Source organism: Chiloscyllium punctatum, chromosome 44, assembly GCF_047496795.1.
Source record: "Chiloscyllium punctatum isolate Juve2018m chromosome 44, sChiPun1.3, whole genome shotgun sequence".
NCBI classification, from domain to species: domain Eukaryota; kingdom Metazoa; phylum Chordata; class Chondrichthyes; order Orectolobiformes; family Hemiscylliidae; genus Chiloscyllium; species Chiloscyllium punctatum.
In genome coordinates, this window is record NC_092782.1 from 47,526,425 (window position 1) to 47,540,440 (window position 14,016).

Genomic DNA, 14,016 nt, shown 5'->3' on the forward strand with positions numbered 1-14,016 from the left:
TGGAAGCAAGGTCATTGGGGACATTTAAGAGACTCCTGGACATGCATATGGTCACAGAAATTTGAGGGTGCATACATGAGGGTCAGTAGTCGGCACAACATCATTGGCTGAAGCGACTGTTCTGTTCTATGTTCTATAAATGCTCCCATGACATTATTTGAAGCACAGGGCAGCTCCACAAGTGGCATTAATAACATTTACCATTTAAGTAATACTCAACAAAGTCAATTAACTGGCTTTGTTGTTGCTTAAAATAACAGCAACTGCACTTTGTAAGAAAGGAGTTGCATAGGATGTAGGTATTGCTGGCCGGCCAGCATTTGCAGCCCGCCCCTAGTTACCCTTGAGAAAGTAGTGGTGAGCCGCAGTAAATTGCTGCATTAACCCTTAACACCCCAAGAGAGGTAATTCCAGGATTTTGACCCAGTGACAGTAAAGGAATGGCAATATATTTCCAAGTCAGGATGATGAGTGTTTGGAGGGAAGTTGCAGGTGGTGGTGTTCCTATGTATCTGTTACTTGTCCTTCTAGATGGAAGTAGTCATGGGTTTGGAAGGTGCTGTCTAAGGATCTTCGGTGAATTTCTGCTATGCCTCGTAGATAGTATACTGATGGGACATCTAATAGAAACTTACAAGATAATGCATGGCTTCAAAAGGGTGGATGCTGGGAACTTGTTTCCATTAGGCAGAGAGAGTGCGGGTAAGTGGAGTTGAAATGCCCATCAGCCATGATTGAATGGTGGAGTGGACTCGATGGGGCGAATGACCTTACTTCCACTCCTATGTCTTTGGGTCTTATGGTCTTTTGATGTGACTGAGTGTGAGTGGAGGGAGTGAATGTTAGTGGATGTGGTGTTAATTGAGCTGGCTGTTTTGTCCTTGACAGTATCAAGCTTCTTGGGTGTTGTTGGAACTGCATCCATCCAGGCAAGTAGGAGTATTCGATCTCACTCCTAATTTGTGTCTTTAGACAGGCTTTGGGGAGTCAAGTGGTCAGTTAGTCACCATAGTATTCCTAGCCTCTGACCTGCTTGAAGCTACTGTGTTTATGTAAAGCTTCCAACTGAGTCTCTGGTCAATGGTAACCTCCAGGATATTGATAGTGGGGAATTCAATGATGGTAACACCATTGAATGTCAAGGGACAGTGGTTAGATTGTCCCTTATTGGAGATGGTCATTTCCTGGCATTAGTATAGTGCGAGTGTTAGTTGCCATTTGTCAGCACCATCTGGATATTGTCCAGATTGTGATGTATTTGACCATGGTCTGCTTTAGTATCTGAGGATTTGCAAATGGTGATGAACATAGTGCAAATCATTGGTGAACATTCCAACTTCTGACCTTATGATAGTCATTGATGAAGCAGCTGAATTGCACGGTCTCAGAGCTTCCCAAAATATTGCAACACCAATTAAATATCTTTGAACCATGTTTTTGAAACCACTACAGCTAAGCTATGTGCATCAAAGGCCAAATAACCTCATTTGATTTAGAGTAAAATTTACCAGGACACCAGGAGAACTTCCCTACTCTTCACTGAGTACAGACCTTCCATAGCCACCTGGGAAGTCAGGTGAGGCCTTGGCTGAATCTGAATGATACTGCCTCAAATAGTATAGCACTCACTCAGTACTGCGGCAGATATCAGTTTGGACCATTCCCATGTTTTTAGACTGGAGCTGGAAGAGTATTTCATTAGTTCTGATGTGCTTTGTGGTTTTCTGAGAGTGTGAGAGTTATTACAGAAGGACGAGCTAACTTTATTTTTAACCATTGGAGAGGGATTATCTGTGTTCGGGGAAGAGTTTTTTAATAATTTGTGAAGGATTTGCCAAGTTTAATTCATAGTGGGAAGGATTCACCAGTAGTTTGGAAGTGTGTTGGAAGAAGGTTGCTTAGTGAGAGTTAGCTCTTGACCGTCCTGTGTTTCCTTATACTCCCTTTTACAACTACCACCCAATAAAATGAGGTAGGCACAGTATCACATTCCTCTGCCCTCAGGACAGTGTTATATTTATTTGTCTCTTTTTGCAATAAGAAAATTTTCAACACTGATTAGAAGGATTGAATTCCAGATATCAGCCATAATTGTCCCTTTCTGATTTTTTAAAATATATTTGTGGGTTTTTGTTGCTCATTCATTTACTAACACTACGTCAGAAATGCAAATAAGACAGAGGCTGGAGGTGGTTTCAAATTACAATGTTTGACAGAGTGAATGATCATCGAAATCTACCCATAATCTCAGCTCTGTCCCATCCTGGGTTCTTTGGTGCCACTAGTTGATGTAAAGATCATGAGTAGTCACTAACATAACTCATGATTGTCTTCATTGCCAACCACGTCTCCTCAGCGGTTGGGAGAATCTGACTGGATGGTAGCAAGAAACCATAGCGACCTGTGTCACGGAGTTCAAAGGCAAAGGAATACTTGATGCCCTGGTCATATGTCCAGTCAATGCTGCCTCCACTAGCCTGGTCTGAAATCGAAACAGAGATAGTGAGAGAAACAATTCAGTCTCAGAGTGTTTTATAATCTGTTTATGCATCTCCTCTCAAAGAGAGTTGAATTTGCAATTATGTAGCATCATTCACAATCTCAGGAGATCCCAAAACATTTTACAGCCAACTAAGTGATTTTTTTTAAGGTAGTGACTGTTATAAAGTAGGAAAGGTAGCAGGTAATTTCAATTCTGCCACAAACAGCAATGATAAACAACCAGATATTTTGTCTTGAAGATAAAAATGCTGGCAATCACAGTGGATCAGGCAGTATCGGTAGAGAGAGAGCAAGCTAACATTTCAAGTCCAGATAACTCTTCATCAGTAACTTGCGCTCTCTCTCTTTATATGGTTGCTTCCAGACCCACTGTGATCTCCAGCATTTTTTTGTTTTCAGTACAGATTCCAGCATCTGCAGTATTTTGCTCCTACAAGTATTTTGTTCTGTTGTTGTTGTTGATTGAGGAATAGTTATTGTCCAGGACAAAAAGGCTCCTTGTCTTTCAAAATACTGCTATGAAATCCTTTATGACCAGCTGAAGGGATTTGCTGGGCCTCAGCTGAAAGTTGGTACCTGCAACATTCCCTCAGCCCTGCACTGGTGTGTCAGTCTAAACTATGTGCTTAGTCCCCTGGGACTTGGACCCTTAACTTTTTAGCTCAGGGACAAATACAGCCAAGGCTGACCCTAAAGAAAAGGCTGCATGTGACTGTTATGGAGTACTGTTATTTTACTTACATATTGTTTCACAGATAGACCCGAACTTATAACGTGTTCCATACAGTGAGGTTAAAGAGCTGACAGCAGACTTAGCAAGTGCATCCTGCAGGGAGAAAATAGAGTCAGCAGATTCAGCTGATCACATTACCTCCATCCCTTAATCTGCTCTGGAACACTAACCATAGAAAATGGGAACGGAGTTAGAAAACATCAATCAACCCGTGTGACATGTGACCCATTCAACCATTCATCTCCTCCCATGATTTGTCCACCATTTATTAGGATGTATTTTCATTATTGATCACTCATAAAATACTGTGTGTCGCTGGCAAGATCAGAATTTATTTCCCATCCATATTGAGTAGTTCTTTGGGCCATTTCATAATGTCATCCACATTGCCGTGGGCCTGGAGACACTGAGTACATTCCCTGAGGAATATAAGTGAACCAGATGGGTTAGTTCTTGATTGGGTAATTTTGTAGTCAGTCCTGAAGAAGGGTCACACCCGAAATGTTGACTTCTCCACCTCCTGATGCTACCTGGCTTGCTGTGTTCTTCCAGCCTCCTGCTTGTCTACCTTAGATTTCAGCATCTGCAGTTTTTTTTTGTCTCTAACTATTGCTAATACTTGCTTTTTAATTTTACTCCAGATTTATTTATTTGACTTTAAGTTCCCCACTGGCAATGAAGAGATTTGAACTCAAGCCTCTAGATTATTAGAAGAATAACATAACGATATGATATCATACTCGGCCATTACTCAGCCATGTACAGCCCACTGTATCATGAGGTCTACCTCACCATTTAGTAAAGGCAAGTCACCATAGTTCCAGAGGACAATAGGGCTGCCCTCTCATTAGAGTGAGACGGCTGGTTTAACCTGAGGGTCACCTGGGAGGTTAAGCAGGAGAGTCCTTCATGGTAACCTCAAGCAGTGTGGGAATTGAACCCATACTGTTGGCATCAAATGAACCAGCTAAGCCCCAGCTATTTAATAACTTGCCTAAAATTATGTATAAACAGTTCCTGTTACTAAATTGTAAAAGATTAAATTGCAAAAGAGAAATTAATTAATTACATTTATATAGCATCTTTCATGATCATAAGGAATCCCAAAGCACTTTTCAGCAGATTAATTATTCTTTGAAATGCAGTCATTGTTGGAGAGAACACAGCAGCCAATTTGTATACAGCAAATCCCCAAAGAGCAATGTGGATCTGGGATCAAATTTGGCATTTGGGTCAATGGCCTCACATCAGATCTCTGAAATGTTAACTTTGTTTTTGTCTCCGTAGATGGGGCCTGACCTGTTGAGTCTTTCCAACATTTTATTCTTTTATACCAAAAGAATTTCTTACTCTCCTTCAAAAAGCACCACAGAATGTTCCAAGGCCTCAACATCTCATTTGAAAAGCAACACTCCTACCAGCACTCCAGTGAGTAGCAACCTGGATCAGGTGCAACAAAAGACTGGGTGCTTGAGAAACTAGACAGCTCTGGTAGCATGTGTAAAGAGAAAACATTTCAAGCCCATTGACCCTTCATCAGAAAGAGAATGGAAACAAAGGTTTGAATTACCAGCTCCTGGTAATCAGCAGGGGGCACGCACTTGTAGCCAAAGGGGTACATGACGAGCTGGGAGTAACTGTGAATAGTGATGAAGCTCTTGATGTTTCTGTGACTCTGCACAAAATTCACAATAGCTGCAACCTCACGTTCAGAGTTAGGGTAGGGACCACGGTACGTCTCCATGCATGGGTTGCTACTGGTTCCTGGACCTGTCAAGTGAACAGCAACCATCATTAATCTTTATATGAACAGCTTAGTTCCTTTGTATTGCTCTCATCTGCACCTCTGCCACTAGTTTTCAGACATTGGTACCTGCCACTATCTTGCCAGCATGATACTGATCGGTTATTGAGCCACAGAGGTGTAAGTAACTAAGTCTGATCCTTTCTGTCCCTGAGATCTGCTTACTTCCAGCCATGGTACTGCTGTGAAATTTTGAAACCCATGTGACCTTCCTCCAGTTAACCTGATCTCAGCCTCTGAACTTTCAGGAACAGGAGGCTTCACCCAAACTCTGATTCCTGGGCCCTTATCCCTTGACCGTTACATCTCTCTCAGTCCATCCTTTCTCCAGCCAATGCACAATCATTATGTGTGGTTGTCAGGTGAGGGCAAGATCAGACTGAACAGTGACACCTCTGGTGGTCAAATAGCTCTCTGACACTCACGATCTGATAACCTCAGACCCAGCCTTGAGTAGAATATTACCATATTACAAATTTTTCTCAGAGGTTTTTTTTCTTTAAGCATATCTTCAAGATAGCATGCTGCTTATCAAATGGGGAGAGATGTCATGGAACCTACAGTGTGGAAGCAGGCCATTCAGTCCATCAAATGCACACCAACCCTCCAAAGATGCACCTTATCTCTCTAACCCTACATTTCCTATGCACATCTCTGGACTCTATGGGCAATTTACCATGGCCAAGCCACCTAATCTGCACATTTTTGGACTGTGGAAGGAAACTGGAACACCCAAGCAAAATCCACACAGACAGCGCTCTGAGGGTGGTGTTATAAAGCTGGAGCTGAGCCCCTTTTTGAGAATTAAAACTGAAGCACTCAAAAAGGGACAACTCGCCCCATAATTTGTAAAAGGAGTATGAAAAATGGTATAACCTGCTTTTCAGCAACTTCCGGTGGTTAAATAAAATAAATCCTTGACATTCACTTTAAAATCAACAAGTGACAATTTACTTATCTAACTCTAACAATAAACAAATTAACCAAACTATTAACAAAATGAATAAATCCCTTCTAACTGCTAAGTATTCCCAAATAAAGCAAGATTCTAATGGTATGCTGTTCCAATAAATATAAGACCCACTCATATAAAAAAAGAATTTAGGTCTCTCGAAATTACAGCTAGGTTACATGCCTTCCAGAATGTTCTGTGCCTTCTCCATCTCTTCTTCTGTCAGGAATATTAACTATTTTTGCGCTGGTCCTGTTGTTAGTTAGATGGTGCTTTCTTGAAGACATAGAGGAGGCTGCGAGAGCCAGCTATTCTCTCTTGAGTGCTGAGGGCCATTAGCTCTGGTGGATGGCATCTGCCCATTCTTTTATACCCGTGATGACATATCAATACTTGTTACAAAAGGATTGGTCCTATGTTGTCAAAACCATTAGACTTAAATTTGATAGGTTTTTGGTATCTAATTACCTGATTCAAATTGTTCGGCCAACTTTAAAAGCCTGTTGTCTTAATAAAAATTGCTGCTTGGCCTGCTAACTGTACAGCCTTTCAATACAAATGTTTCAATTTGGATGTTCTCTGTGTTATTGCAAACTTTCAAGCTGCTGCTCACAGACATCCATTTTAAATCTCTAAGCACAGAAAAAGCATTTGACCTTTTAAAGGGAACATGAAATCCTTTCCCCCCCCCAGCACTTTATAAACACCAAATTCTAACTTTCTGCCTCCCAGTTTACAAGGACTCTACCCAACTTTGCAAAAGTGGAATTGAACCCAATTCCCTGACTCTTTGAGGCAGCAGTGCTAACCAGTGAGCCACAGTGCCATCCAGAGATGTTGGGGAAGGAGTTTATGGAGCTAATGGAGGAAGAAAAAGTATATCACATACCTCCAAACCCAGCATCAAAGTTCCTGTTGGCATCAACCCCAACACATTTTCTTCCAGGGCCTGTGGATCTAGTCTTACGCCACAATCTGTTCTGGAGAAAGGTCATGTTGTCAGAATGCTCGCATTATTTTCAGATTTGGCTATTCCAATGGCTTCCTGGCTTGTCCCTGACATTCTACTCTTTATAATCTTGTGATGATTCAAACTTCTGCTGCCCTTGTCTCAACTCATATAAAATCCAATTCACCTGTGCTCACTGTCCTAATGTCTTGATTTTGACATTTTCATCCTTGATTTCAACTCAATCAAATTATGTTCCTAACTCTTAAATTTCTCCAACCCTCCCAACTCTCCAGATATCTGCCCTGCTTTGCTTCTGGCCACTTGAGCATCCCTGATTTTAGTTACTGCTGATTGGTGGCTGCAACTTCAGCAACTCGGGCAACAAACTCTGAAATTGCCTCCCTAAACCTCACCCCTAAGTCTTTCCTCCTGTCAAATACTCCTTAAATCCCATGTCTTTGATCAAGATTTAGGTCATCTGACCAATAAGTCCTGAAGCACTGGTGTCATATATTGTTTAATAATGCTCCTATGAAACACTTTGGGATTGTGGATGCAATATAAATATCAGTTGTTGTAGTGTTCTCATGAGATCAGAGCATTACAATGTTCTTGCAAGATCCCGAGAAAAAAGGAGGAACTTGCATTTTATAGCACCCTTCAATTCCTCAGGATGTCTCAAAGCATTTTACAACCAATTTAGTACTTTTTAAAATGTGGTTTTGACGTGAGGGAGACACACAGTCAATTCACCCACAACAAGTTCCCACAACCGTAGTGTGATATGTGATCAGATCACCTGTGTTTGTGGAGCATTCAGTTTGTGTACATCACTGACAACATAACATGTTACTTAGCCATAAGCAGGCCATCTCTTAAAGGGCTGGTTACTTAAAGGGCTAAAAGGAAGGTGAACATTCACACAGCCTAATCCAAGAGGTTAGCAATATCACTGAGTGGCTCAGTCAAGCAGGAAGAATCTGAGGAACTAACCTTGGTGTGGGTGTAAACATAACCATCTGGGTTCACCACAATCTCCATAAAGATGTCCATTTTCCTTAGCAAGGATGTGATAAAGGGCTCCTGGCCATAGTCACGACTGATCTGTCAGTGAAAGAGAGACTTTGTCATGTAACAGATAATGTTTGATATCTACTGTTTTCCTCAGGGTCGCCTGGGACTAGGTTAAATTTTAATAAGTGTCAGTAGCTCCATTTTATCCAAATATCTAACATGGTGTGTTAACTTTCTTTTATTCATTTATGGGATGAGGGAATTGCTGGCTAGGTCAGTATTTATTGCCCCTCCCTAATTGCCCAGAGGACAGTTAAGAGTCAACCATATTGTTGTGGGCCTAGAGTCACATGTAGGCCACACCAAGTCAGGATGGCAGATTTCCTTCCCCAAAGGAATTAGTGCATTCTTGGTCATCATTAGAGTCTTAATTCCAGATTATCTACCATGGTTGGATTTGAACCCAAGTCCCAGAATACTATCTGGCTCTCTGGATTTACAGTGTAGCGATAATACCCCCAGCCATCTTCTTCCCTGTGTGTAAAACTCCAAGGCTGCAGGAACACCTCCCACCCTATACCCTGACGAAACCCACTGCCATCCAGCACAAGGATGCTGCCTTTTGAGTGATTCAGGATTAGTGGTGCTGGAAGAGCACAACAGTTCAGGCAGCATCCGAGGAGCAGTAAAATTGACGTTTCGGGCAAAAGCCCTTCATCAGGAATATTGCCCAAAATGTCGATTTTGCTGCTCCTCAGATGCTGCCTGAACTGCTGTGCTTTTCTAGCACCACTAATCCAGAATCTGGTTTCCAGCATCTGCAGTCATTGTTTTTACCTAGTGTTTGAGTGATGCAAGGAAAGTAAGAGCACATGTAGAAGGGAGAAGCATATAAAGTGTGTGAAACTGATAACAAAGAGAGGTAAAGGTAATGGAAAGAAAGAGCAGAGAAATTGAAGTTTGATCGGGGCGGATAATTTGGAGTTGGAAAATGAGAGAGAACAAGGCAAAGCTGATAAGTGAAACAGAGAGTAAAGCAAAAGAGAATGAAACAGAATAAGACACAAAGAGGTAAAATGAGTGAGAGAATAAAACTAAGAGAAAGATGTGAGATGGAAAATCATTAATAATGGGAAATAGTGAGAGATGGAACAAGAAACAGAAAAAGAGTAGGGAATCAACTACCTTGTCATCAGGATCAGTCAGTCACAGAGTCATGAAGTCACAGCGTTTTTACAGCATGGAAAGAGGCCCTTTGGCCCATTGTGTCTGTGCAGGTCATCAATTATCTATCTAGGCTAGTCCTGTTTTTTCAGCACTTGGTCTGTATCCTTGTATGCTATGGCTTTTCAAGTGCTCATTTAAATGTCACACAAGTTTCAGAATTTCAATTGCCAGGGTCCTAAGTCACATCCTGACACCCCCCACCCCACTCTCTCAAACAATCTCCCTGACTCAGGGTCTTGATGCCAACTTTGACGTTCATCCCTTTCTGAATCCTCCCCCCTACCATCATTTACATTCAAGGTCAGCTAATTGAGTACAAAACAGTGATGGATCCTAGAACATTCCTAGTCTGTGTGACTCAGATTGATTCCATCCCTATCCAGTGTAAGTGTATCAGTTTACCTTCTTCGCCATCCAGATTGCACTGGCGGGTGAGACCCACTCACGGGCATGGATCCCACTGTCAATCCATATCGCTGGGCGTCCAGTCCCACCAGTGCTGAACTGTCAAAATGAATGGGAGATGGTTACACAGAGAACGCAACCCCATCTCTTAGGAATTGGGAGGTCCATAGCATCATCTGTGGGGAAGCAGAGAGGAAGCTAAGAGTACTACCTGTTTTCCCACTCATTCACTCAAATGCACCAAATCCCAGGGACAACTTCTGCACAGGCACATGATCCTCCCTGGTCAAATTTCCCCAGCAATGAGAAAACATTGTTCCCATGGAAACACATCCTTTAATCATGATGGATTTACCAGCAGATTCTCAATGTGCCACACACAATATTGGTAAAGGGTTAACAAATGATAGTTTTACTGGATGGAGAGATAAAATCACCAGGAATTTATCCAGGAGTTGGCAGTCTTACAGCCCTTATCTGACTTGTTCAAAATGTTTTTGTCTGCTGACATCATACATTGAGGATCAAGGAGCTGGGATTAAATTGTGCCAAAGGGAGAAGTCCCTTCTTGTCTCTGTGAGAACTGGACAAGCTCAAACATTCAGGCCTTTGAGATGCTGCTGGTTAACCTGGGTTGTGGGATATTGACCCAGAGTTTGGCCTGAAATGATGGTCACAATTCACCCCAATGCTTTGAAGCAGCGAGAGGACAGTGTGCAATTGGCCCTCAGTCATTGCCATACCTTTAACACGTAGAGTGGGCGGCCTTCGAATGATGTCCCAATTTGCTGCTTCTGTACCAGTCCTGGATATTCATTAGCAAGACTGTCCATCCAACTATAGATCTGTGTTAAAAATTACAGGTCAATGAAAATAATGCAGACTAATGTGTAGAAGGACAGGAGAAGAGAGATTGTATAATCGGGCAAGTGTTCAATAAAAACTTCGGGCATGATTTTTTAAAATCAAACCTGACCTGGGATGTTAATGACATGCCTTTAGAGTAAATGGGACTGGAACCTAGACCTCCTAGCTCAGAGGCAGGGACACTACCACTGTGCCATAAGACCCTCCAAGTCATGGTTATAATCACTACCCAATATAACTAGTTCTGAACATTCTCATTAACCAATCTAAGTAATTCCAATCTGTCAGATATTTCCCAATCAATGTGTTCATAGATGTTATTACACACTGCTGGAGCCAGGTGGAATGTGAACTTAGCCCTCTTGGCTCAGAGGTAGGGACACTACCAGATGCCATGAAAGCCCTTATTTCAGATCTGTCATACCAACTAAGATAAATGGCTGCAAGTATGTAATGAGATGATGGTTAGGTGGGTTGTATGGTATTTTGCTGAAAGTAATGCTATGAAAGGTCAGTAGACAGAGGTGCCTGAGAGACAGTTCTTTCCTTCTCATTATTCCTGACCTATCTGATGCTCTTACCAACAGTTTCTGCAAAGCAGATATACAGGCTTATTCACTGAGAGAGACAGAACCCAGCTGATGCCAGGATGATAACTACTAATTATAGTTTTACTGACCATCCCCGACTCCTATGTGACTGTGCTGTCAGAGCATAGCACACAAATATAATGTAACTTCTTTCCATTACAGCCCCTGAGTGCATACCTCATCCAGAGTGTGGTATTTGCCATAGTTGAAGGAGACAGTGGAGCGTTCCATCGAGGTCATCTGCTCCAGTTCAGCTTTCTCATTGTCAATCATCACCTGAAGGTAAGATGTAGCTTTATACAAAACCTTTAACACTCTCAGTACATAAGAACTTGGAGCAGGAGTAGGCAATTCAGCCCTCGAACCTGATCCACCGTTCCACAGGGTGATTTCATTTCAGACTCAATCCCACTCCCCATACAAGTTACTAATTACAAATCTGTCTCCCTCCTCCTTAAATTTATTCAATGTTCCAGTATCCACCAATCTCAGAGGTAGTGAATTTCACAGATCCATGACCCTTTGAGAGAAATAATTTCCCCAGACCTCTGTTTTAAATCTAGAACAAGAGAAAACATTCTCTCTATGTCTACTTTAACAATCCCCATTAGCATCCTACATACCACAATTAGGTCTCCTCTCATTCTTCTAAATTCTAATAAACAATATAGGCCAAAACCCTCAAAAAAGATTCCTGAAGAAGGGCTTATGCCCGAAACATCGATTCTCCTGCTCCTTGGATGCTTCCTGACCTGCTACACTTTTCCAGCAACACATTTTTCAGCTCTGATCTCCAGCATCTGCAGTCCTCACTTTCCCTCCGAAACCCTCAAATACACACTACTACAAACTCAACACCCTGATACGCCCCCTCAGTCAAACACATCCTACACACACACATACACAAAACATAATTCCAAATACACGCACATGCAATGGCCCACTTACATACCCTAATCACATCCATGTACACCACCCACAAAAACTCTGTGTCCACACACAAGTGCATGCAGTCACACCAACAGAATGTTGCATACACTTACATATATTCTGAAACACACATAGCCCTCCACACATTGGTCTCACACAGAGCCATTTGCACAGACAAGTCCAGCAGGAGCCATCAGAAAAAAATAATGTATCGAAAATTTGGCTAAATTTCTCTAGGCTAAAATGTAATTCCTTAACCTGGTTTAGTTTTGCTTTAGTGACATACCTGCAGGTCTTCAATCATCACTGAGTACTGAATACCATTGTATTCCAGAAACACTTTGAAGGACTGAAGACTGTTCTCTGGAACATGGACATCTATAAAGAGGTCAGATTTGACAGGACGATGCCAGATATCAAGCTGGAGTTGTAGAGGGAGAGGATAACAATTATATAGAATATTTATTTGCAGTACTTGACAGAATTTCCTTGAAACAATCTGTTAACAAATGCGGTGTCTCTTGTTGTCATTAAAAACAGGATTTTGTGAAAAAGATATATGCTTTGACACAATGCCACTAGTCCTGTGTATGATATGTTGGCTAGATCCTTGTCATTCACTAATAGAATCTCATCACCCTGTTCAAAATGTGGCTAAAAACTGAGACTTTTTGCTCTCAGCATCAGGAATCTTCTCAATGCTGTTCTCACACCATTTTTCTCAAAGTTCTTGCCATGCTTACATTGTTCAAAGGCTGAAAAAACTTAGTCTGGTGTTATACTTCTCTTGATAATGCATCTGTGAAACCTTCAGATATTTCTTCACTTTAAATGGACTCTATAAATATAAATTATTGTTGTTATAACGGAAAGTCATAGAGTAAGAGCCTTATTTTTTATTTCCAGCCCGAAGTTTACAACCTATTAGAATTTCCCAATGTTTTGGCAGCTCATAACTAGTTACAGAACCTATGCCTGGTTTGAAAGGCATTACCACTGAAATATCACACTGATGGTGCCAACTGTAGACCAGTGCAGTGTCAACTGTCTATTGATGGTGTTTATATGTGTTTGTAGTTTGCTCTGGAGAGATTCAGTTTTGTTCTTGACTCACCTGGAGATGCTCCTGATCCTCCAAGGACATCACAAGGCTCACCTGGTTTTCATCTCTGGGTGTAATCTGCAGGACCTGATCCCTGTAAACAGAGCAAGTGCTCAGTACCAGATTCAGCAACCACAGTCCTTTTCATGTTATTTTGGTCAGTATCAGCGTTTCCTTTATGGGCGTTGTGTTAATTACTATGAACGAAGCAAACTACAAACCACTTTGCCTTGTTGAGCCTCACGCATGAGGAATAGGAGTACAGATTCATGTCATAAACAGTCCCTTGAAGAGAGAGAGAGAGAAGTGATTTTCACCATGTCAAATTTGGGCAAATTTTGGGTTTCGTACCATAAGGTGTATGGTCAATCTAGGAATAGCTCCAGGTCAAGCTTTCATTTACTATGTATTAGTGAGACTTCTGCTAGTTTATTCACTAACAGTGTTGCCCTTTTAACATTAGAAACAATATCCACAGGTAACACAATTGGAATTGAACAGAACTCTTGACTGCTCTAAGTATCGTTACCATTAGAACCAATTCTGCGACCACTTTTAAATTAACTGGGAGTACGTTAACCCATTTCAGACTGTGATTAGCCATCAAAATACTCCATGCAGACAATCCATATGCGAGTCTCATTTATTTAGGTAAGGGAGGAATCACAAGCAAATCAAATCTTTGCCCACACCCAGATCTATTTGGAGGTCCCCGTACCCTCCTCAACCCAATCCCAGGCTTGAGGACACATAAGAAGCCAGTTGCATGCCTCTCCCCTCACAATCTGCAAACTCAATAAAGGGTGAGGCTCAATCTTTCTGTGTAATTGATCAAATTAACTTGAGGAATCTGGTCACAAGACAGTAACTCACCCTTCAAACCTGCTCTGAGCACAAATGGCCACCAGCAGAGCTGAGAAAATTAGAAGTGTTCTCAT

At 41.7% G+C, this 14,016-nt stretch overlaps 1 protein-coding gene across 1 annotated transcript; it reads right to left on the minus strand.

Annotated features, from left to right (window-relative positions):
* Positions 1-2,297: 2,297 nt before the first annotated feature.
* Positions 2,298-14,016, minus strand: LOC140466650 (carboxypeptidase A1-like). Its single transcript, XM_072562090.1, has 11 exons — positions 13,952-14,016; positions 13,091-13,172; positions 12,263-12,397; positions 11,224-11,322; positions 10,333-10,434; positions 9,587-9,688; positions 7,937-8,047; positions 6,881-6,971; positions 4,806-5,005; positions 3,244-3,328; positions 2,298-2,482 (listed from the first exon to the last, which is right to left on the minus strand). The coding sequence occupies exons 1-11, from the start codon at positions 14,014-14,016 to the stop codon at positions 2,298-2,300; spliced, it is 1,257 nt and encodes a 418-aa protein (XP_072418191.1).